This window comes from Vipera ursinii, assembly GCF_947247035.1.
Source record: "Vipera ursinii genome assembly, chromosome: 11".
In the NCBI taxonomy this organism is placed as follows: domain Eukaryota; kingdom Metazoa; phylum Chordata; class Lepidosauria; order Squamata; family Viperidae; genus Vipera; species Vipera ursinii.
This window is the reverse complement of record NC_139524.1, coordinates 19,193,659-19,219,230: the sequence shown is the minus strand read 5'-3', so window position 1 is coordinate 19,219,230 and position 25,572 is coordinate 19,193,659. Positions and strand designations below refer to the sequence as shown.

The following is a 25,572-nucleotide window of genomic DNA, read 5'->3' as shown; positions in this document are numbered from 1 at the left end:
TCGTCAAAGCGTTCATTTCTTTTTCCCTTGGGAATTCAGCATCTTGAAATCCGCGAATGGAAGCCACAAATCCACGAAGGGGTTGACACCCATCCCGCACGTTTTTCAATGGAAACGTTCTTTTGGTGGGATGAGTGGAGATCACCTTGGGTTTAGTGTGTTGTAAAATGAAAGGAAAAGTGAATCAAACAGACGGGGAGTTTTACAAATGTTGTGATTTTCTTCCGTCCTTGAAGGCAAGGTTTTTAAACTCTGTTTTGGCCAACCTCAACTCACTTCTTTCTTAGCTCTGACTAGGAACAGATGTGATCAAAGTCTTCTGGGCGTTTCCAAGCGGATGAGGTGGCTGTATGTGAAAGTGAAACAATATTGGAAACGTCCTAAAAAGCCATCCTGCACATTTTCAATGTGAGGTTGGGAAGCTTATATCTTTATGGCCTTAAGCAGAGAAACCATGATGATCTGCACAACATTCCCAGGAATACCACAACCATATGTTCAGAAATTATTCCATGGAAAGTATACTATAAACCAGGGTTTCCCAACCTTGGCAACTTTAAGACCTGTGGACTACAACTCCCAGAACTCCCCAGCCAGCATTGTTGGCTGGGGAATTCTGGGAGTTGAAGTCCACAAGTGTTAAAGTTCCCAAAGCTGGAAAACCCTCATCTAAGCTGAGGTCATTTTCATCATTGGGTTGATAAGAAATGGCCAGTAACTAACCCTTTGGGTGAAGTTCCTCCAGTCCACTTTTTGTGTTTCAGTGTGTGACTTTGTAGTCCAGTGTCAGTGTGCAAGGAAGCTGTATCTCCAGGGTCTTCCATTGTGTACTTCCCTTGCAAGTGGAACCAAAACTTTTGCTCCCCAAGGAGGTGGCCCCACCACCATAATTTTAAAGTCCTTATCCTTCAAAGCAGCTGAGGACTGACTCATGATCATCTTGCCTGTCACCCATCCTCAAACCCTCTGAGATAATCAATACTTCCTCCAGCTTCCCAACCAAAGAAGGCTGAGAATGTCAATCAGGTGATGTCCTACCCCAGATCATACCCCAAATATCTTGATAGGCATAGGAAATAAATTAAATAATTGGATTTCCTAACTGGTGGTTCATAGCAGTTTTTTTTTATTACGGGAGCAATAGTTTCCATGCATTTTTCTGGAGCTTCCCTTTCCCTGTTGTCCCAGGATATCAATTTGAAGATCAATAATATTTCAGCACTGTTGTTAGGTTTTGACGTGCAATCCAAAGTGGAACAATTTAACTCAAATCAAGTCCAATCCAATGTTTATTACGGTCATACAGTAGAATAGCATAAAAACAATTTAAGGTTCTCAGCCTTTGAGAGAAAGAGACTGAAAGAAATTAAAGAGGGCAATTGAAATCCTTTCCTTTTTTCTTTAAACATACACACACACACACACACACACACACACAATGAAACACAGATTTTTTTTAATGTGAAAAACACTGACTCTGGTATTCTTGGAAGTGTGAAACTTTAGCATAATAGGAAACATATGAAAATCAGCATTCAGGATTCTTTCAAAAACCTGTTGGCGATGTTTCAGCTGAATTCAGTGAATTTGGATTAAACTCTTCAATACACACCCAGATTCTCTATTTTTCTAAAATAGAATTACATTCAATCTATTTAAGCCAAATTTGCATCGCCCAGGACAAGGGATGGAGATGGTACATTTCTGCTTGTCTCCCCAAATTCATGAGCTTGATCCAGGTGACCAAGGAGAAAACATTTCATGAATCTTCTCCTAACATTGTTCCTTAATTTGGGAGTAAGTTCTCTGGGGCTCAGTATAGTGTAACTCAAATGAAATACGTATAAACAATCACACAAGAAGATTTGTCCCAGACTGGGACAAATCCAGATGATCTGGCTATCCATACTTGAGTAGGCCAAGTCCAATAGTCTACCTTCAACTGTTTGGGGATGCTCGTTCTTAATACTTAAAGAGGGCAAAAGAATGAAGAGATTTACAACTACAATGGTTTTGCAAAGTTTGGTTAATTGGGGAATATTGATAGATTCAGGCTTCCTGGATAGATGGGAAGCAAGGATGGATGGATGGATGGATGGATGGATGGATGGATGGATGGGGGAGGGAGGGAGGGAGGGATGGAGAGAGAAACCGCTTCTCTATGAGTTCCCATTTTGTAAAGAAACTGAGCATGCCCTTTTGAATACTAAGACAGGATCCTTGTCAAGTGAAGGGCAATTTGTCATCAATGTCTGCTTGATTTAAGTGTTTCAGCTTGCTGGCACTTTGTAGAGGAAAAAGTCCTCATATATTCATCATTCATGACAACTGAAGCCTCAGAGAAGGATGATTCACAACAAAGATTTGTGGTGGATGGGTAAGTGTGTGTGGCGGAGAGGGAGAATTGCCTTTGCAGACATTTGCTTTTGGTCAAGTGATTTTTCAATGAACACCCTAGAAAAAGTTTAAAAAAATATTGTTTATAACCCCTTTTCTACAGGTAGAAAGTTGCATTTCTTAAAAACCTCCTCTATTGAAGACTAGACTGGGAAGCTTAAATAAACTCACTTCAAATAAAATAATCAAAGTCCCACAGCAAAATGTTGTCAGGCAAACCACAGAGACATGTCCATAAAATCTACCAGGAGTTGAACTTGACTCAGAAGAGGGTTTATAGACATAAAATAACAATGAAGCAACCTTTGAGTTTTGTACAATAGTTTATTGGTACTGTTATTTGATACTGATTGACTACGTGCCAGCAAGTTGTTTTGACTCCTTGTGACTAGATAGATAAATAGACAGACAGACAGACAGATAGATAATAGATAAAGGATAGATAGGTGATAAAGGCAGATAGATAGATAGATAGATAGATACTGTAGATAGATAGATAGACAAATTATTTGATAGACTAGTGCAAAAAGTGAGAGAAAGTAACTCTTAAATGGGATAAAAGGTAAAGGTAAAGGTTCCCCCGCACATGCGTGCTAGTTGTTTCCAACTCTAGGGGCCGAGGACGTCTCCGTGGTCATGTGGCCAGCATGACTAGACGCCAAAGGCGCACGGAACGCTGTTACCTTCCCACCGTAGCGGTCCCTATTTTTCTACTTGCATTTTTACATGCTTTCGAACTGCTAGGTTGGCAGAAGCTGGGACGAGTAACAGGCACTCACTCTGCTACGCAGCACTCGGGATTCGACCCGCCAAACTGCCGAACTTCTGATCGACAAGCTCAGCATCCTAACCCACTGAGCCACCGCATCCCTAATTATTTGATAGACTAGTGCAAAAAGTGAGAGAAAGTAACTCTTAAATGGGACACACAGCACTAAATTATTAAATTGTTGCCCTCTTTCCCCCTTTGTCCATCATGGGGGGATTTCATGCTGTCCCCCTAAAAGGAAGCAACCAAGGAACTTTTATTGCATTTCTTTTTGCAAGCCACGGGCGTCTTTGGTCTATTTTCTTCTACTCTTCCTGAAATGAGGGGAAGGAAAAAAAAAAAAAAAAGCAGAGCAGAGCAAAAGCTCCATAATTTTTAACTGCAAACCCGATGAATTTATAGCCATCCTTCTCTAATTCTTAAGGCTCTGTTGTGGTCGTTCATTTTTGTCCCAATCTGTGCTGGAGAAAATTGAGTTTAATTTGTTGCTTTTTGTTTTGCCAAGTTATTATGGCATCTGGTGCAGCTGAAAGGAGGAAATGAGTCAAGTTTTGAACGTGGTCCCCCTTCTTCCATTAGTGTGGGTAGATCTTGGACTTTCTGCCTCCTTTCCCACAAGTTATTTATTAAGTGGTTGTGGAATGCAAGGGCAGGAGGCCACCCCATTCCATCTGAAGAAAGCCATGGATCTGATACATGCTCAAGAAGATTGGATCATCCGTTTGGTTTGCATTTCCAAGGGCCAGTAATTGTATTTTGAAATACCTCTTTGACCATTTTCCAAAGTTCTTCAACCTATTATTTAAGTGGGACATTTGCATTCTACTTTTCCTTTAAGTGGTTCCAGACAGTGTGCCTGGATCCGTTCCTTACTTTCTCAAGAGCCTGGTGGGAAATTGGGTATCAGAGGCATTTGTGAATATGATGGCTTCACTCTTGCTGGAGAGAATGAATCAGGAGACTTAAAAGTTATTTACAAATGGGTCAAAAACAGGCTAAGAGCAGGCCAAGCTTCTTTGGAGGTTCTGTTCCATAGCTGAAGAAATGCTGGTCAGCATAAATGTCTCCTTAGTAGCCAATTATCTTTCTTCGCTTAGAAGCCCTTGGGCCTCCAAAGAAGAATTGAACTTAAGGTAGAGGTGGACCATTGACGTTGGACTCCAATGGAAGAACCTCTAATTATCCTCTTGCCACCAATCATAGAAGAGAAGCTAAGAAGTTATGACTTCACACCAGAAGATGCTTTTTCCGCCTGCTTCCAAACCCCTTGTTGAACATGCTTTTAGAGAGAGATTCTATAGGAGATGACCAGGCTGGGCCTGAGGGAGGGGTCAAACATGCCATCAGTCTCGAGACTCTTTGCGCCCACAAGAGATCTAAGTCCAACCCACCTTGAAGATTAATGTCAAGCATGAGAAAATCAGAAAATCCAGGCAGTTCAAATGAATATGAATGTTTATTGCAAGCTTATGTCTTTACAAGAATCTGTACTAATGGTCAAAGCAAATTGGCAGCAGATAAGAGTCAACGGAATTCAAGGTGGGGTGAACTTAAATCTCTTGTGGGCATGAAGGGATTCAAGACTGATGACTCGCGTGGTCCCTCCCTCAGGCTCATCTTGGTCATCTCACACAAATTCATGTTGAAGATGTCTATGGAGATTCTCAGTCATCCAGGTCCTGGTTGCCCCAAAGGTACTTTTTTCAAAAGGCAAGTGGACTCTCTCTCTCTCTCTCTCTCTCTCTCTCTCTCTCTGTGTGTGTGTGTGTGTGTGTGTTTTTTCCTCCTGAAGATGTTTTTCTTCTCATCCAAGAAACATCTTAAGTTCTGAAGATGCTTCTTGGATGAGAAGTGAAATGTCTTCCAGAGAAGGTCCCATTGCCATTTGAAAAAAACACCTTTGGGACCTTCATGCTGAAGAACACATGTGACCTGGGTGTAGGAGAGAAAATACTATTAATAATGCTTTGCACGTCTCCTCCTCCTGACGTTGGGAGCACTGCTACTCTTTTATCAAACGGCAGCCTCAGAAGCCCCTCGGCTTATAAAATGCTTGCTGTACAGATATTGTTCATTGTGCTGATCTGCCATTACAAGATTTGACATCTGTCCTCCAAAGTGCATTGTGGTTCAAAGACGGTGGCCCGCCTAGTTGTCCTTGAACCCCTGCCAAATACTTTAGCTTCATGGAAGAGAGCGCTTGGATCAACACAACAGCATCGCAAATCAATCTGGAGCAAGTTTACTGGCAGCGCCAAGACTTCCCACGTTAGTTACCTACCGTGCATGTGTGCGCGCGTCAGGGGGGTGAGTTCGAGAGATCAAGGCACGTGGGAATGCTGTCATTCCTGTCTCCCAAGGCATCATGACGATTAGAAATAGGACTTTTCCTTATCAATAATAATAATAATAGTAATAAAGCAAATCGCACTAAGCCACAGTAAGGCTCACCCAGCATGCAGAGTCAACCTCACACAAGTCACAGGAGAGCCGAGTGTGTCTTGGAATGGGAACAAAGGCTTTCGTGGTTAGCCACAACTGATCATCGAACGTGGGTTTCCTATCCTGATGCAACAGAAATACTCCAGGAAGCTGAAGGTCTCCCCAACGGCTTCGGGTGGGCCTTTCGGATTTGAGACCTGGTTTCTTCTGAGCGTTTGCAACCAGGCTGAAAGCAAAAGGGGCCTCGAGTCGCCCTTATCTGGCCTTATCGTGGAATGATAAGCATTTGGTTCCTCTTAAAGCTTCTCAGCGTTTCTTCTTTATTCCCAATTAGAAGAAGAAGAAGAAGAAACATCAGCCCTTGCCTGACATCTGGGCTCCAAATGTGGCCTGGCCATTCTTCTGCTTGGTCTTTCATTCCTGCTGGCTGAGAAAGAGCAACCAACTCTAGATAAGTGGAGGAGGGAGGGGGACATCTGGGTCCTTCACACCTCAAGGACTCTTTTCCCTCCTTTCCTTCTCTTCTTTATGTTGGCCCATGAGCACCCCTCTTGCCTTCCCGGAAATATTGCTGGACAACTTTGGAAACACTCTTTTTTCCTGTTTCTAGGGTGTTGAAAGATGGTTGGTTTGTTCAGGACATTCTCCTTTAACAAAAGAGACCGGAGAATTTGTCTTCTCTTTTCTACCTTCTCTTTCTCCTCCTCCTCCTTTGCCTTCTCTTCCTCCATCTGCTCTTCCTCCTCCTCCTTTTTCTTCTCTCCTCTTTCTCCTTCCTTCCTTCCTTCCTTCCTTCCTTCCTTCCTCTCTACCACCTTCACCTTCTCCTCCATCTTCTCCTCCACCTTTCTTCCCCTCCTCCATCTCCTTCCTTCCTTCCTTCCTTCCTTCCTTCCTCCCTCCCTCCCTCCCTCCCTCCCTCCCTTCTCTTCCACCATTTCCTCCTCCTCCTCCTCCTCCTCCTCCTCCTCCTCCTCCTCCTCCTCCTCCTCCTGCCTTTTCTTTTCTCCTTTCGTTTCTCCACCTTCTTGTACCCCTCCTTTTCTTCTTCCTTCTCCACAATCTCAGATTGTGCCGTTATTTTTTGAGAACAGAATTTTCTATTTTGGGCAAAGAGTTATTGTGTGTGTGAGAGAGAGGGCGGAGGGTGGGGGTGGGGAGAGAGACAAGAAAGGGTGTGTTTCCCCTCCCCCCCCAAAAAACCCCCCACAGATATACAGGCGCTTCCGGAGGGAACATCCACATCGCCACGTTGCGGAGCATCTCCTGGGAAGAAAGACCAGATCAGGATGACAAATGCAGGGGTGTTTATTGCCTGGGTGAAATTCTGCAAGATGGCAGCTATGCCAAAGGGGCAGGACTTGCATTGTGATCTCATCTCACAGATTGTATCTATTTTTCTTCTGTTTTGTCTTGCGTTGTTCTCCTTTTTTGACTTCTCACACTTGTAGATCCCACCTGGCAGCTGTGCAGGGAGGTATTATTGCTCTTTTTGTATTTCCGGTCTGCTTTTATGTGAGATTTTTATTGTCGTAGCTACTTCAGCTGGTCGCTGACCGTAAATAAATGCAATTTCAGTCTTGCAGATTTGGTCCCTTGCCTGTCACTACCCACCAGCCTTTTCCTTTCCCACCTTCTGAGACATTCACCAAGGATCTGGGGAGAGATTTCATTGCTCTGTGTTGATTTGAGGAGCCCCAGGTTGTGATTTGTGGCAGGAGAGAAACTTTTTGGCTTTATGACAGCAATTACGCTGCTGTTCAAAAACACCAGACCTGCCAGGAAGGTACGACATGAATTTCTAACCACTAATTCTAGCTATTTTATTACCGATGGAAGCAAGGGTCTGTCCAAAGGAGAGTGTGAAAAAAATGAAATCTGGAGATTACAAATGGTGTGCGGTTGTGTTTTTTTTAAAAAAATTATGGGTAAAGTATCAATCGGCACGTATTCACAACAGTTGCAGCATCCCGGGCTCCTGTGATCACCATCTGATCACCATCTGATCAACCTTCCCAGCCGGTTTCTGAGAAGCAAAGTCAGTGGGGGAAGTTAAGATGATTTGCTTAACAACCAAAGCAATAAATAATAATAATAATAATAATAATAATAATAATAATAATAATAATAATAATAATAGTGCAAAACTGAACACAGCTCACTGAACAATCGTATCACTTAGCGACAGACGTTCCCGGCCTAATCGTGGTTATAAGCCGAGGACTCTTTGTATTTTACCGAGGGGGACATCTCCAAAGCAAGCTTCGTGCAGCTCTGCTACTCTTCTGGGAAAGGAGAACAACGATTGTGTGAGGCCACAGGGTGGGGACGGAGTTGCCAAGGAGCAAAAGCTTTGGACAAAGGTGTCAGTGCCCACCGAACTTTATGGCTGGAACGTACCACACTAAGTCTTGCGGGTCTGTCTTGAAAGGGCTTTCTCCCACTGTGCCCAGCATGAAATGTGCTCGTTCCTCTGACTCGGTTTTCATCAATCACGGCATGGCAATTTGGGGAAGGACGCTTCCTCCCTCTCCTCCCGAAGCAGCGTTCAAAGGAACAATGGTTGAAGGGCTGATTTGGAGACCGAGGAGGAAAGTCAGCAGGAGACTTCTGTGTGAAAGTCTTCTGGAAAAGGCTGGCATCCGATGGCCGGTTGCCTACCCCAAAATCCCCAGCGTATGACTTTCCAGCTCCAGCCCTCTCCTCTTCTCTCGCAAGCCTGGAGGTTGCTGCTAGGTTTTTTGGAAGAGATGGACAAGGAAATTGAAAGCAAAAGCTAATAGGCAGAATCTCGGAGGAACTGCAAAAAAGCCCCCCCCCCAAAAAAAAACACAAAACAAAACTTGTGTCTTTCCCAAACTCTTGGTGAGCCTCTGTGCTTCTTTGAAGAATTGAAATACGGCGGTCCCAGGAGAGGAGTCGTGCATCTCTTAAGATGGGTTTGTGGGAATGTAGCTCACAGCCAACGAACGGACCAACCCACGTCTGATGTGTGCTGGGGTTTTTGGCAACGAGTGTTTGACTTTGTAGCCCTTACTTTGTTCCAGGAAGATGTGTTGGTTAAAGAGGGGGGGGGGGAATGTGCAATTCCAGATGATTCACTGCAGATTATTTATGCTGTAAAGTGTAAAGAGTAAAGAGTTGTCTCTTTCTTATGTTCCACCCAATAAAGTTTTGGCACCACAAAGTCATCCATTCATGGGACTTTACAGTCCACTGTCAATATGTCCTAAATCTGGATTAGTTTAGGGTATAATAGACTAATAAACACAACATATTTGCTCATCATTATTTTTGGCTTACCCTTTCCGAGGTTCATTTATTGGATTAAAAGATTTGTCGGGCTGCCCATCTTAAAACGCAACTCGGGGCAGCTCACAACAATCGTAAAAGCCTCAGACCACAAAGCCATAAACCATTGTTGAATCGTGGCTTAGCCTAGTGGTGCGAACCCAGGGTTTTTTTGCTGTTTACCAGCGTGCAGCAATGTGTTCTTTATCATTGTGGTTACAAAATTTTCTGGTTCCCATTTAAAGGCTGGAAATGGTCTTCCTTGCTCTAAGAACATCCCAATGCAACCTGTCTCTTGTGGAATCGGTACAAAATGCCAGCCGTGGAGGCTCCATAGGAAATGAGATCAAATGTTCTGAGTTATGTAAGTCATGTTTTTAAACTCAGTGGAAGGACATTTTTGCTCTTTGTGTAACTGTCTGCAGCTTGGCTTTCCGAAGAGTGATTTAATAGCCAGGAATAAAGGGGGGGAGACCCAGAAAAGCAAAAAAATTTGTCCTCCAGATGTGATCCAACTCTGAATCTTATTCTCTCCTGCCCACATGTGGGCTCTGATCTGCAATGAAGATGAAAAAAAGGAGCAGAGGAGACAGGATAGCAGTGTTCCAACATTTGAGGGGCTGCCGCAAACATGAGGGGAGGGGAATTGGACCACCATTTGTATGAGACGGTATAGGGTTTCCTGCCTGAGCAAGGAGTTGGACTAGATGACCTTCAAGGTCCCTTCCAAGTCTGTTATTCTGTATTGAGATCTCTGTCTCTATCCAACATAAATGAAAGCCTGCTCTTCTTGGTCTGGAAAATTCATTCTGAATTTTCATTTTTGCTAGGGGAGGCACAGAACAGGCATCTTGGTGCACAAATTCCAGGGGGATTAATTTTTCATCCATCCATGTACTTCGCCGAGGGCGAATAGCCCCTCGTTGATTGAGGAGACAGCTTGTTCGCGACTGCTAGCCTCACGCGGAAGTCCCTAATGAGTTTCCAGGGATGCCCAGAGTTTCTCTGGAATCACTTGAATGAGCAAATACAAAAAGTGCCCCCAAAGGGTTGGTGTTATTATTATTTTCTTTTTCAGATTAATTAGCGAAAGTTGAGCCAATCTTCAACCTCAACTCATTCCTTTCCCATTTCGTTTGACCTCCTGGAGGTCTTCCCTTCAAAACTCAACGTATAAACGCGACACACGGGCCTGTGGAAGAGAAAAACAAAAAGACAGAAGGGGTTAAACCAAGATTAATTGAACCTGCATAACTTTCTGAAATTAATTTGGAATTCAAGGGTTTCTCCTGATGCAAGAAATCCCATTTGTTCATTGTTTGTTGAATTTCCGCGTGGGAAACCAAACCCAGGGATCTCCTAGACCAAACTAAAATGGGTTTGTGTCCTTGGTGTGCCCCCTCCAATCCCTGGAGAGGATTCCTTTTTTTTTTTAATGGCATGGGGTGGGAATCTGTTCTCCAATGTATCCATTTCATATCCTTGTCAAATGACTTGCATAAGATTATCAGAGGACTTGAATATTAAAACTTTGCATCAATATGATGAGCCAGTTTGGTCTAGTGGTTAAATCACCAGGCTAGAAACCAGGAGATGGTGAGTTCTAGTCCCGCCTTAGACCTGGAAGCCAGATGGGTGACTTTGGGCCAATCACCAGGAGATGGTGAGTTCTAGTCCCGCCTTAGACCTGGAAGCCAGATGGGTGACTTTGGGCCAATCACCAGGAGATGGTGAGTTCTAGTCCCGCCTTAGACCTGGAAGCCAGATGGGTGACTTTGGGCCAATCACCAGGAGATGGTGAGTTCTAGTCCCGCCTTAGACCTGGAAGCCAGATGGGTGACTTTGGGCCAATCACCAGGAGATGGTGAGTTCTAGTCCCGCCTTAGACCTGGAAGCCAGATGGGTGACTTTGGGCCAATCACCAGGAGATGGTGAGTTCTAGTCCCGCCTTAGACCTGGAAGCCAGATGGGTGACTTTGGGCCAATCACCAGGAGATGGTGAGTTCTAGTCCCGCCTTAGACCTGGAAGCCAGATGGGTGACTTTGGGCCAATCACCAGGAGATGGTGAGTTCTAGTCCCGCCTTAGACCTGGAAGCCAGATGGGTGACTTTGGGCCAATCACCAGGAGATGGTGAGTTCTAGTCCCGCCTTCACCACGAAAGCCAACTGGGTGATTCTGAACCAGTCACTCTCTTTCAACCCAACTCACCTCATGGGTTGTTGTGAGTAAAATAGGAGGAGAAGGAGGAAGGTGTGTTAGCTATGTTCACTGCCTTGAGTTATCTGTAAGAATAATAAAGGCAAGATAAAAATAAATAAATATGATGTTGGCTAGATAGATGTCTGACTAATTCTGAGAGATCTCTTCCATTCTTTTTCCATACGGCTACTAAATTCTCTGGGCCAAGAAGCATCTTCTCTTATAATGACAGAACCTTTCATTTTTCTAGCCTTGCATTAAGTAGGATGGATTGTTAGTGACTTTTCAGGTTTTGGAAGCATTTCCCCACTCATAGCTGGAGAGTCTTGTACTTGGGGAGAACCTCCTAATGAAGTTGCTTTATGAGTCCTTAAACCTAGATTTTGGGTTCTACTGAAATTTAGTTCTAAACCTAGAAATAAGGAGACATTTCCTGACAGTACAATTAACCAGTGGAACAGCCTGCCTCCAGAAGCTGTGGGTGCTCCAAGACTGGAGATTTTCAAGAGGAGACTGGACAACCATTTGTCTGGAATGGTATAGGGTCTTCTCAGTGGTGGGATTCAAGTATATGTGAACCACCGGTTCTCTGTGTGGATGCTGTTTCCAGAAGTCCATTCAGGACCTGGGCAACAAAAAATTAGCTACCGGTTCTGCTGGAGTGGTGCTAACCGGCTGAATCCCACCACTTGTATTTCCTGCTTGAGCAGAGGGCTGGCCTAGAAGATCTTCAAGGTCCCTTCCAACTCTGTTATTCGGTTATTTCTAGATACCAAGAAGGTACTAATCTGAAAGAGGAGTCTTTCGTTTGGAAGGAAAGCGATGCAATTGATTCCTTTGAACTCTTCTTCCAGCTGGAAGAGAAGATCCAGCTTGAAAGATAATGCCTTGCAAAAAAAAAGAGGCTTTAATCTCTTCCAAGCCCTTGATGGAAAATCATCTCCTTTAACCTCTTTCCATCTTGGCCTGCATCCTTTCCCCCCCTGCCTTCTTCCTGTCCTGCTCCTATCATATCATCTGGTCACAATATATCCCCATGAAAAATGGAGGCAAACAGAGCCCTGTGCAACCCATTCTGTCATCCATCAAGAACTCGGCTTCTCCATTGTGGTGTAGGCTGATCTTTTTCTCCATTTTCAGAAACATTCCTAAGTGCTGAGCCTCTTGGAGCAGCTGCCTTTAAAGCCAACAGACAAAAAAAATCAACCTGCCAGAAAAATTGCTTTATTCTTCACCCCTAAAATTGTTTTGGCCAAAGGTCCAAGTCCAGCAATATTCCATAACTCATCAGAGTTATAAATATCTACTTCAGGCCATTGGAAGTCAAAGCTCCTAGTAAGGCAGCAGAATAAAAGAGTTTCTACTGTGCATCCACGTCTGGCCGAATGGTTGTCCTATTTATTATTTTTTCAGTAGAACCAAGAAGTGATGACAACTTAGTGAATTCCATTGCTTTGAGAAGGGGGAGGGAATAAAGTCTGCCTTTGTTTGGGGAGTAAATTGCCCCAGTTGTAATTTCTTTGGATTCCATCAGGAAGGACTTTCTACAGAACTTCCAAGCAAAGGAATCATTAACAAAAGCACTTTTGTATTGCATTGTGTTGTGTTATATTGTATTGTGTTGAGTTCCATTGCTAAACTAGACTAGACCAGATTAGACCAGACCAGACCAGACTAAACTAAACCAGACTTGGCTTGATTTGACTTGACTTGACAGATTTAACATAGCTAGCCTCTTCAGTGGACTCTGGGCAGTTTACAAAATATAATGTTAAGCCCTATAATACTAAATTAAAACAACAATATAAACAAAATGAAAGCTCAAACCAAAGAACCATTGAGACGAAGCATGACAACATCTCCAACCCCCAATATGTTAACTCCAGTTTCCAAAGACCCCTCAGCAAACGGGGAAGATCTTGGGATTTGGAAGCAGAGACATTGTTCTCTTTGTCTGCACTGTGATCTCTTTGATCTGTAGAGCAATTTTTAATGTTTGCACATCTCCTAAGGTGAGCATTGTAAGTGTGGGAAGGGCTTCTCTTTATCCTAGTTGTGACTACCTGATGCTGAGACTGGCTACATCTTTAAATGCTTATAGAGCAGCCAGGCCTTTTGGGGGTCCACGGTGAGGAAGTGAAAAGATGCCTCCATATCACGATGATGCTTCTTAAATTTAACAGTACTTATCATATTAAAACTTTAAATTGACACATTCGCTGCCATTATGCTTCTTGCAAGTGTTTGATGGGATTTTTTATTTCAACATAGGCTGGCAAATAATTTCATGCTTGGAAGGCCCTCAGAGGTCCCCAGACCACACTTTGAGAAAGTCTGATCTACAGTAACTTCTGAAATGTCGAAATAGAAACATGTTACAAGCTGGTGACGGGTCTACCCTGAGTTTCACTCTGCTTTCTTAAAACCAGTTCTGATGCATTCCATATACAGTGAATTGACCACTTGATTCTCTGTTTCCTTTCCCGTGACAGAGTATTGGCTGTGATGACTACCTGGGCTCCGATAAGGTGGTGGACAAATGTGGAATCTGTGGAGGGGACAACACAGCTTGCAGGGTGATCTCAGGAGTCTTCAAGCACAGTCTGACCAACCTTGGCTACCACAAAATAGTAGAAATTCCAGAAGGGGCCACCAAAATCAACATCACAGAGATGTCCAAGAGCAACAATTACCTGGGTAAGAAGTCCATCTCTCCCCAAAGAAGTCTTCTTCTAGTTGGGTGATCTGTTGGTACTGCAGATGCCAGAATTCCCTATTCAGCCTTCTGGATTCCTGGGTGTGGTAGGTCCCAAGGGATTTGAAAGAAACCAGATTGAGAATAATTGTTTCTGGAGGAGGAGGAGGAGGAGGAGGAGGAGGAGGAGGAGGAGGAGGCATAAAAGCAAAAAACAGAGCCAGCCTATGTTGGTTTGAGAAGAGTGCTGTTTTGAACATTGTTTGTTGAATGAAACCTTCTAGGAAGATTGTTTCTTCCTAGAAAGGACATCAGTCCAAGCAAAGCTCATGAGATCACTTAAGGGTGGAAATTGAACCATTGAGTGAACGCTCAAGAACAATAATAGGCTTCCTAAGGAGTATGAGATGAGGCCCAAGATAATGTATGAGTTAATACATGAAATGAACTAGAAGTGGAGGACCTGAAAATTGATCTGTGCAATCAGTTCCCTTTGGTAACACCTTCTGGGTATTTTTGTTTTTGTAAGAAAGCTTTTTGATGTGTCTTTTATGACAATATGTTTGAACATCAAAGTTGACCTCTTTACATCACTCTCCCTAGTCGCTCTACTGCTCCTGTTTTCATCTACTTTGTCTGAAATACAGCGGTGATGTAGTTGCTACCTAGACGGCCATATATGAAAACAGGAAATACGCTTTGCTTCTGATGGAAGCAAAATGTCTGGTAGTTAGCAGGATGGAGCAATAGTTTTGGGAAACTTCAACACTGGGAGATTGATCTGGTGCAGACAGGTCTTCAAAAACATCTACTAAACATTGGTGCAAGCCAAGCTGTGAAACTCTAGGGATTGAACAAGCCCTGAGAAACTGTGTGGGTTTTCTTCCCAGGCATGCCAAGGAGTGTGGTTCTTTTTTAAAACAGGAATGTTGCTATTTTTCTGCCCATGAAAATACCTTGGTATGTTCAGTTTGAGGCAAGTCCTAAAAAGGAACATTATAAGAAATGCCCATCATCACCTTTTTACAAGTTCCCAGTCTTTTAATTTCTTCTGGTTCAGAGCTAGCTTCCAACGTCTTTAGCTAAGGAGCCTTCTCATTTTGGGCCAACTAGTAGTCAACTAGTTGACTATCTAGTTAAGGGTAAGTTTAGCCTTGAGATGATTGTATTTGTCAATTGTCTGAAGGGGTGTCACAATCTGCTCTTGATTATCCCAGAGTACAGGACATGAGATAACAGATTAAAATTCTAGGAAGGCAAAGCCATTCAACAGTTGAACCAATTATGAAAGATAGATGATGATTCCCCTTCAGTCAGAGTCGTCATTGATGTCTACCATCCTTGCTTTAATGTGGATTCACGTTAATTCACCTTTTTTGCAAAAAAAAAAAAGTTAAATGCCTTCTCTGTGCTTGTAGAATAATTTTTGGCTAAGCTCCCCCAACCCAATGAAAAAAACCCAAACGTTATCCATTCTCATATTCCTTCGCCCTGCTCCAAATTGCATATCTCCACATGTTACTCAACTCCCACCATCCAAGGCGAGTCCTGCAAGGGTGATGGGAACTGTAGTCCAACAATATCTTCTGCTCCATGGGTTAGGTATCTCTGCGGCATTGTACAGTGTATTTATTGCCTCTGTCCTGTCGCAGGTCATGTGCTGGGCAGATCTCCAGTGCCAGTTGGAGGAGGAATGCTGTGATTTGGATGTTACTATTTCTCTAAACGTAATGTTAAGCTCAGCTCCTGTGTTTGTCTTGCTAGGTTTAGGAGGGGATTGGATGTGATACTTGAATCGGTTTGCGACTTTGTGGTTTGTTTGATCTCAGTGCTCAGTTTGGAGGCTGTGTTGTTAGCTTTGGTTTGGTGTGTTCAAAGTCCCATCTCCACCAAAGGTGGAGTGGAATAAACAAAGTAACACATCAGTAAGATGTGTTCCTGCATGTGGTAACTTAGCCAACACATTTTGTTGTCTGAAAGCAAGGGGTTGATTATTCAGCACCTGAGACAACATCCTTTAAGCTATCCGATCAATGCTTCATTAACTTGAAACAGACCATAAAATTAACACCAAGGATTGTTCTTTTTCACCAAAAGCTAAATCTTTCCTCATCTGTCAAAAAGAGGTAAAAATGCATTTTTAAAAGCTGAGATTTAGGTATCACTGGCCGAAAGGCACCCTGCTGGTTTTGTGTCTGAGAAGGAACTAGAATTCACCATCTCCTGGTTTCTAGCCAGGTGCCATAACTATTATACCAAACTGACTCTCTTTGAAGCATATTGCACTGTAGTTTGTACTGCAGATATATAGAATATCTACTTCCAAATGCAGAAATGATTTTTTTTGATACTGCTGTTTAAAGGAAAAAAAAACGAGGAAAAGAATTGTGTGAAAAGCTATTAATATTTTTCGTTCAGTTTTATTTAGGCATGAGCTAAGTTCAGTATTTGGATGAATTATTTGCTTAGCACATGCTAAGGAGTCGGCCCTAAAACGATTGTGGGAAAAAGCCCACAACTTTGATTAATGCTCAAGCTAAAGTTATTTCTGCTGTGTAAAGAAGGCATTTGGAAAAAGCCTAGAGCTATATTTTTACCTTGGGTGAGACCCTACGTTGCATCGCGATTAACTCTTGCAGCTGGCATCTGCTTAGCACTTGGTCATGTTTCTCCCTGTCTTCCTTCTCCATTTTGAAATATTTCCCTTGAAAGAAATGATGAATGAAAGCAGAACGGAACCTTTGAACGCAAATCTATAGTTACAAGGAGCAAGCAAGTGCACAAAGCAGCACATTCCAACAAAACAGAGTATTTGTCCTTGGGGAGAGGATCGTTGGTTGACTGTTTAGTTGGAAAACATCAATGAGTTTCAGGTTTCGTTCTTGGCCACAGTGGACCTACTACTCACAACCCTTGTATATTTTGATCAGCCAGCTCATGTATATGTATGTAAAGTCAGCAGGGTATCTGTTTGTGGTAGGAGAAGGCATGCAAAAATCAAATAAAGGTTCTTAGAACTTGGAAAAGTGAAGGAATTGGCAAATGGATATCTAGGAGACATAACAATCAAGGAGAATTGGAGGAAAAAGATATCAAATCATCCAAAAAAAGGTCACTTCCAATACTATTCCATCAAACTCTTTCAATCTGGATCTGAAAGGCCCAGCCCAACTAGGTGTTGTAGATCAGAACATATCTCCATCCTTTATTAGTTGGCTGAAGGAAAACTGAAATTAGAAATCTAGGTTTGGGTTCCACCAAAGTTTCAAGTGAATCCTCATCAGGACATTGACTAGAGAAACGTTGACGTTGATCTTCTTGGCCAAGAGATCAAGCTCAAGTGGAGAGCCCAACCAAGCTTCAGCATTGTTCCCAATGCTGCGGGGTCCCATTGCTAGTGCAGAAGAATGACTCAATCTTGTGCATGATTGACACACAAGCTAAACCTATTTCAGCTGTGTGAAGAATACATTTGGAAAAGCCAGGAGTTGTATTTCTGGCTTGTGTGAAAGCCTACACAGAATTACAATTAACTCCTGCAGCCAACATGCATTTTGAATGTGGAGGGTGTGCTTTCTTGTATAATCTTCATGCAGCAAAATAATTGGGGTGGACTGCATTGATATGTTCCGGTGAGACTCTTAATTCATATCAGATTTCTTTGAGATTTCTTAATTCATATCAGCTCTCTTAATCTAAATCAGATTTGGATTATGTGGGGGAACAATGATGTTTCTAAACTGTGAACATGGATTTATTTCTTTGCCTTCTTCCTGTAACAAATAATTGGAGAACTTTTGCCAGCGAACTTACATACTGGGTTACAGAGTCAATTAAAGACACTTTCCTGAGTTTCTGGGGAGAAGAACAGTTAAAAACCCAACTTGTGTGTTCTCAAATTTTATTCACTGTTCTTCCCTTATCTTCCTTCTTCAGAAGTTGCCAACATGATTAAAAGATCAGTTTTCTGCAACCCCCTTTTGTCCCCTGCAACCTTTAATCATGCAGGCTATTAGCTGGTAATTTTAACCTCTCCCTATTTCAGCGTTTGCTTCTGCAACAGAACATGGCAGGTTTTGTTCTCTCTGTCTGAGAAATTCCATGCTTTATTACCAGAAAGGGTTGAAATACTTAATAAAAGCATACAAAAGGCCCAGCCTTTATTTGCAAAAACAATTATCTCATTTTTACTATTAAGTTGATGGAACTCAGAGCATCTTGTGCCAAGCCCAAAGCAATGAAAAAGACAATCAAGTTAAAACTCTCCCAAAGAAACTGGAACCCTACAATTAATATTGAATCAGGCCTTGACAAAACACTGGCCTGTGTTTGTTTTGGAGTCAAGATCTGGGGCTGGAAGCTATCTGTCTTGATTACTGGTCAATAACTAAGAGAATGAGGGCAATGCTTCATACTGGAGGAGGAAGGGGATACATTAGTGACTTTGCTGCGGGTTCTGCATTGGTTCTCAAGATGTGGTCTATAATTCATCGATTGTTTTGTGCCATTGAGTCATTGTCAGTTCTTCACCCAATAAACTGATTTTCTCCAGGACACATTGTCCCACCCATCGCTACTGTCCATCGATCTGCCTATTGGTCATCCTCTTCTACTCTTTCCTTCACCTTTCCTAGTTTTACAGCCTTTTCTGTCTTCACTTAATGTCTCTGAAGTAGGACAATTTTGGTCTTGAGTGAGACCTCTGGGTTGATTTGTTTGAGGCTGTCTGAAGATCAGCAGACCTATTTCAAGCCATTGTGATCTGACACCAAGCTATGGTTCTACTGAGAATAATAAGTGGACTAAATCCAGTCTCTTTGGAATATGGCAAACTATACTCAAATTACTCTCCAAATAATAGATCTGGAGACAGTGGAGTCCCACGGAGAAATAAAGCAAGCTTGTGGCTCAAATGTATGACATGGGAGAAACTTCATAGCTCTCAAAACTCTGAAGGAACTCTAAATATGGGAAGAAGCTAGAAAGAGCTTTCTGAGGGCATCAGGGATGTGCCAACTAGACTCTTAATTTGTATGCTAAATCCCACTTTGACTGTGTCCAGCCTTACTGTGACTCTTTACTTTCTCAATAAAAACACTTTAATCCTTCTTTTGAATTTCTTAAGCTCTTCCCTTGAATTATGTAACGAGGCAAGGCGACTGATTTGAGATCAAGGGCCTTTTTTTTCCTTTAGAGAAAACTTGCAGGAGAAGTAATATTGTATCCTATGGATAAAGACTTCAATTAAGTTAGCTTTTTTAAGGGCTTGATTACAGTTTAAAAATAGAGCTGCATTTCATTGGATTTAACCATTTGGCTTCACCTAAATGCAGCTTTTGAGTCCTGACACATTTTCAGTTAGCTTTTTTTGGATGATCCCTTGTAGACAACCTGAAAGTTTAATGATGTTCAGGGACAGTTTGCCCTGTCTGGTGTCCTCCATCTTGAATTGTGAATTGTGTTCCTCAGAATAGGAGCCACCACACATCTCTAGAGCCTGGAGAGAAGAAGGTATACAAGTGATAACTTCTCCTACCTCCAAATGTCCTGCTATTCCTTGGAGGTTGCTAGGGTTGACCTAAGACAGAGTGATGTGTCAATGTTGGCTCAACAAGGTCTCTCCTTCTCTTCGTCTTCCTTCTTCTTCTTCTTGAATAATGCCATCACTACGTTTCCCATAAGGTGCATCCCGCCTAGTTTTTCCTCATCCTCATTCCTGAATTTTGGACATGACCTCATCCAGATTCAGTTTCTTCCCAGGCTAGTCAGTTGTAGATTTCCCAAGTAGACCATCCCTTTTCAGTGCTGGTCCTCTCAAGCAGCTCTCAGAAGAAACTCCCAGGTTCCAAAAATGGACTGTACTCCATTCAGTGAAACAGACATTTATTTTTAAGACCCAACTCAGAACATGTTTTATTTTTATTTATTTATTTATTTATTTTAATTCCATTTATATCCCGCCCTTCTCCGAAGACTCAGGGCGGCTTACAAGCTTAGCAGGAGCTAAGAGCTGGAGAGGCATCAGCCAAGTCCCTCGGTCCCAGCGCAGCCTGTGAATTTAGTTGGATGAAATGACCAGATCAGAAATTCATATGCCTCTGTCTGCTTAGGAACCATCCTTAAAAGATCACCTCTATTCTTCCCATTGTTTTTATGTCAGGGTGCCTTCCCATGCTTTTCCTGATGCTCAGAAATCAGATGTTGTCAGGACAGGACTAAGAGTTCCTTGAAGAAGAAGGGATGAAGCTTAGTCAACAAAATATTTCAGGGATTTCCAAAGCAGATTCAGACTATTGTCTTCTTCTATAACAAATTTGTAATAAGCATCTTTTGGGTGGAAATGAAGGTCCAGAGAATATTCTGAAGGTGATGGACAAGGATGAACTTTCGTAGAATAAAATCAGGACAACCCACTTAATAACTGCCCTGCTTAGCAATGTGAAATTCTGATCCCCATTGTGGCTGTAAATAGAAGATTACTTGTATTTATTAACACCAATATTGCAGAAAATTTTATTGGGAGTTTTCTAAATTCATTGGCTACCTCTCTTTGGAAGAGAGTTTGCCATATTCTAAGCATTCAGCCTGTCTCCTCCCTCATTGCAAATTGGGCTTACAATCTGAAAATTCAACCCGTCTTTTCCCCAGCATAGTTACTGCTGTAACAAGAGAAAAGAGAATATGTTATTCAACATTTCCCCTTCTCCCCAGCGTAAAAACTCACAGAGGGTTTTGATTTGAACACTGTGAAATGGGAATTCTCCATTTTGCAGGGTTTAGCAGTTTTACCACTCAATGAGCCAGAAAGACAATGGTCTGCCCCTTGAATAGTTCTCATGCTGTTCAAATATCATTTCCCCCTCCCGCCTTGGCAGCTTCCCATTCATAAAAAAATGTCTTTCTCTCTCAAAAGCCCATTTCCAAACAATGTAGACATTACGTTTCTCAAGAAATCAGCTGGTTTTCCTAGAATTTGTGGCGAAGGGTAAGTTTTCAGAAATGTCCTGCTGATTCACTTGTTGGAAAGCCAGTGTTTAAACGACAAGAAAGAATCTGATGATAGTTTAATCTGCTAAGGGACAAAGCTCTTCTCTATGGCATTCGTTGCTCTCGCCTCGCCAAGCTTTCAACACCTTATTTGTCTCTGTAGGGCAAGCATTTCTTTTGTGTAATCACCAAATTCTGAAAAGTGCAGGTTTCAAGGGCAAGCACACCCCTCTCTGTTGAGGAATGTTGGGGTCACGTTCAGTTTTTGAGTTTGTGATTTGAGTCCGAGTTAAGTTTTTCCATATTCCCGAAGAATGCACAATGCAAAGCAATCCGCAACAATGTGGAATACAACAGCAGTTTAAGAAAGCTTTTGATTTTTTAAAAAAATTAGATAATTTTTGCCCAGGTTCGCCTGGTGCGCCAGTTGCGGCCCTATCTGGATCGGGAGGCCTTGTGTACGGTCACTCATGCGCTCGTGACCTCTCGCCTAGACTACTGTAACGCTCTCTACATGGGACTTCCCTTGAAGACTACTCGGAGGCTCCAACTGGTACAGAATGCGGCCGCGAGAGTTGTCTTGGGAGTTTCCCGGTACTCCCATGTTACACCTTTGCTCCGTGAGCTGCATTGGTTGCCAGTTGTCTTCCGGGTAAGGTTCAAGGTTTTGGTTATGATCTTTAAGTCCCTACATGGCATGGGTCCGTGATACCTCGAGGACCACCTGCTGCCGGCGTCGACTCCCCTCCGCCCTGTGCGCGCCCACAGAGAGGGCCTCCTCAGGGTGCCTCCTGTCAAGGAATGTCGACTGGTGGCCCCCAGGGGGAGGGCCTTCTCTGTGGGTGCTCCGGCGTTATGGAATCAACTGCCGGTCGAGCTCCGGATGGCATCAGACCTCCGATCCTTCCGTCACGGGTTGAAGACCCATTTATTTGAACTAGCGGGTCTGGCCTGATGGGGGTACTTGGGTTTTTTATTGGTTTGTTTTAGTATTCTGGTTTTAACTTGGGCATTAATTTAATTATTTTTTAATGTTTGTATTGGTGTTTATATTTATGCCCTGTGAACCGCCCTGAGTCCCTTTGGGAGAAGGGCGGTATAAAAATCTCAATAAATTAAATTAAATTAAATTAAATATATTTGCCCAAATAAGCAAGAATATTTTAGCCTAAGGGTGAGAAGACCGTGATGCAGTGCTGGGAGAGGGTGACTGACAACGAAGGAATTCTGTGCCCCTGCAGTCATTATTCTGTCAATTACAGAACATTTCATTCGCATTACCCATTTTTCTGGGCGGCTCAGAGGATTTAAAAACGAGCCAGAACAAAAGTAGGGAATTAGTTTCCTTGGCTGTGCATGGTATTTTCAGGAGTCTAGGGTCCAAGTTCAAAGTTCAAAGGCATCAATAATCTTTCCATCCCGCTTTAACCAAGTCCAATTTTGGCTTCCATAGAGACTCATGGGGAATACCATCGCTTGCACGATTCTGAGATTGCACGATTCAAGTTTGTTCATGCTACTTTATGTCTCAAGATCTGCTTTTCTGGGAAACATCAACTTGTAATTCAGATGGAATGAATTTTGGAAGCCTAATAAGTGAAGGGAAAATTGCAGGCTGAGTGATGCAGGGGGGGGTCTCAAAAGGAGAATTAAGGAAGGGAGATGAGAAGTATCTAGAGATAGTTTTACTTTTGGTGGAATCTGGAGACTTTCTCATACCATTCAACGCAAGTTCAGAGAAACCCTTATTTCTTCCCATTTTTCCCCCCTAAGTCTGTATGAAATGAACTTCAGATCCAAATATTTGAAGAGAACCATTTGCTGATTGCTGTTGACAAGCTTAATTTGTGAAGACTACACAACCAGATGTTGAGCTATGTTCTGGCTTTCAGATACAGAACATCTCTGCACAATTTCATTATTAATTTTTGAATTCTGGCTGCATAAGCATGCATACACACGTCCCTATGTATCTAGCATTGATTTAGAAGGCTTGTCACTGTACTGAATGTAAGTGGCAATTTGCAGATAATAATCCCTGCCCTGGAAAATATGCTATTCCCCCTTTCCTAACATAAAATTAGAAGAAACAAGAAATAGGGCTATGGATTTATCCTATAGATGAAAGATGCTGTTTTTCCCATGTCAGGGACTGAGATATACAGAAAAGAGTTTCAGTTCATGATTTTATCTTCCAGAGATTTGGTTTATCACCAGAAATGCCCAAAGATTTATTTCAACTTTCACTAAGAAGTGATTCAATTTAAAGGAATGTGGCCTTAGAAAGACTAATTGAGAAAAACCTTTGAGACCTTCAAACACAAATATTTATAGTTTTACTACAGAGGACTCAAAACATTTTCTTTGCATAGTATGTGTTGTACCAATATGTTTCTGCTTCTATTTTCTCTTTTTCTGATTCCCGGTTCAGCTGCTATGACAATGATGGAAGGATCCCCCATGCTCCATTGTAGCTGTCCCAGCACTATTGAAATCCCTGTGCTGAAATGAAGAAATTTCATCAACGACCCATCAAGAAATGCTTACATGATGAGATCCATAATCTCATATCATGATAAGTTTCCTGGGGAAATATGTAGAGTTGTGCAAAGTTAAGCAGAGCTATTTAAAGGGAAAGATTAGAGATACTGGGCAAAATCAGTTCACTAGATTTGCCTTTCCCTGTAAGCACCTTGCATCCAAGAAATAGTTGGATCCAGCCTTGTGGGACAGAAGAAGGCAAAGCTAAAAACAGTAGAAATGGTAACGTGTCAGTACCATGGACAGTTCACAAGGGATGATAGTAGAAGATATTATTCTTACTAAGGTCAAACATCTACTCTACTTGAAAGATTGTGGCTCATGATTATGCCATTGTTGAATCCTCACAACCACAGGGAGGGATTTTCTATATGACCATCTACTACTAATTTGTGCTTCTAGTGTCTCCCAATGGGACACTCCTCACTGCTGTAACTGTTCACCTGGCTATTCATTATTACTTTCTTTAATGCTTTACTTTCTTTTTCTTTCTTTTGTTGTTTTCACCTGGTTATTCCTACAGCACTACGGAGTCGATCAGGACGTGCCATTATCAATGGGAATTGGGCAATTGATCGACCTGGGAGATATGAGGGAGGAGGAACGATGTTCATCTATAAACGGCCCAACGAGATCTCAAGTACTGCCGGGGAATCCTTTTTAGCAGAGGGTCCAACCAATGAAATCTTGGATGTCTATGTAAGAACTGAAGATTTCAGATAATAATATCATTTCTTTATTGAACCAGAGGAACCACCCTTAACCATTAGAAGTTGGGAAGTCATTTACCCCCGGATAAAATAGTTTTTTAGGTTAATTTTCCATCTGGATAGGTTGAGAGACCTGAGCCAGCATGTGTGCATGTTTATTTATTTATAACCTTGTCTCGGATGGATAACTTTATTTATTTTTATTTTATTTTAGTTATTAAACTTAAATGCTCAACATCTCTGAATTTGAGAGGGGACAGAAAAATGTGGAGATGAATAAAGCCACACCTTTTTATGGAGTTCATGTCCCTAAGAACACCACCAGGGATTTGAATGACGTTTTTGCTTAAACAACTAAATGTCCAGTCCCAACTGTGGTTGCTAAACACCTGTAGTTTAAGTCTTTCTGTGGAGTGGGTTTCCTGATCTGGTCCAGCTGGTGGGATGAACTGGGTTTGTGCGTCAGAGTCAACTCAATGAATTCTTCCTTCCGCAGATGATTCATCAACAGCCCAATCCAGGTATACATTATGAGTACATTATTCCAGGTCCCAACACCATCAGTTCTCAGGTGCCTCTTCACAGACGGCCAGGTAAGAATGCGGTGATTTCCTCAACCAATCTGATGACTTTCTCTTGATTGGCAGGGACTTCTTAAACAAGGCATTTGTCCATCCTTTCAATGGCAGGAAATGGTTCTCTTTGATGCATCCAGTAAAACTATCTTTGAAAGCAAAGCATCACATTTGTCCCATAGGGGCTTTTTCAAAAGGCAACTGGACTTTGTTTTTTCCTTGAAGACATTTTGCTCCTCATCCAAGAAGTTCCTTCACAACTGGATGAGAAGCGAAACGTCTTCAAGGAAAAACGAAGGAAGTCCAGTGGCCTTTTGAAAAAGCCCTTATGGGACAACTGTGACCTGGATGGTGGGGAATCTCCATAAATATCACAGCGTTGCTTTTAGGGTACCCCAAACTTGATAGCTTTATCAAAAGATTATTTAAGAGGCTCATCTACCTGCTCAAATTACCAGGTTTAGTTTCTTTAGCTATTCAAAGATTGTTTGTTTGTTTCACCTTCACTCCTTTAGAGAAATAATGCTTCTGAAAGGTCATTCTGGACATTTCTGCACAATTCTCTACATGCAAAAGGAAGGGTATCTTTATAGATAAAACAGATTTTATTCATGGAAAATAAGTGGGGGAATAGAAGGAGGGGAAAAGCCTATATATTTTTTTAATTTTACCTAAAGTCTCAGGATATTTTCCTAAAATACCTCTTCACCAAATTTTTGGGCAGAATCAAGAATGCAATTTTTTTCCCCCTCACACCAATTTTTCTCCCCTTAATTTCCAGCTATTTAGCTTGGCGCGTTTTCCATTGTTGCGTCAGTTTTATTCACACCAGGATGCTTTAACTGAATGCTCTGTGCTATTGCAAGATTGGTCGAAGAACAAACGTTCAACGTTTCAGCCTGATTAACAAATAGGATATCTTTTTCTAAACAGTTCACGGCCTTTGCGTCTTTCAAACCATCCT

General features: G+C 42.2%; 1 protein-coding gene across 1 annotated transcript in view; it reads left to right on the top strand.

Annotated features, from left to right (window-relative positions):
• LOC310645501 (thrombospondin type-1 domain-containing protein 4-like) overlaps positions 1-25,572 on the top strand; it is a gene marked incomplete at its 5' end in the record, with an annotated part of 114,340 nt that overhangs the window by 69,513 nt on the left and 19,255 nt on the right. Inside the window, 3 exon segments of the mRNA XM_083371274.1 lie at positions 13,593-13,797; positions 23,847-24,022; positions 24,530-24,626. Coding sequence (XP_083227400.1) covers positions 13,593-13,797; positions 23,847-24,022; positions 24,530-24,626 — 478 coding nt within the window.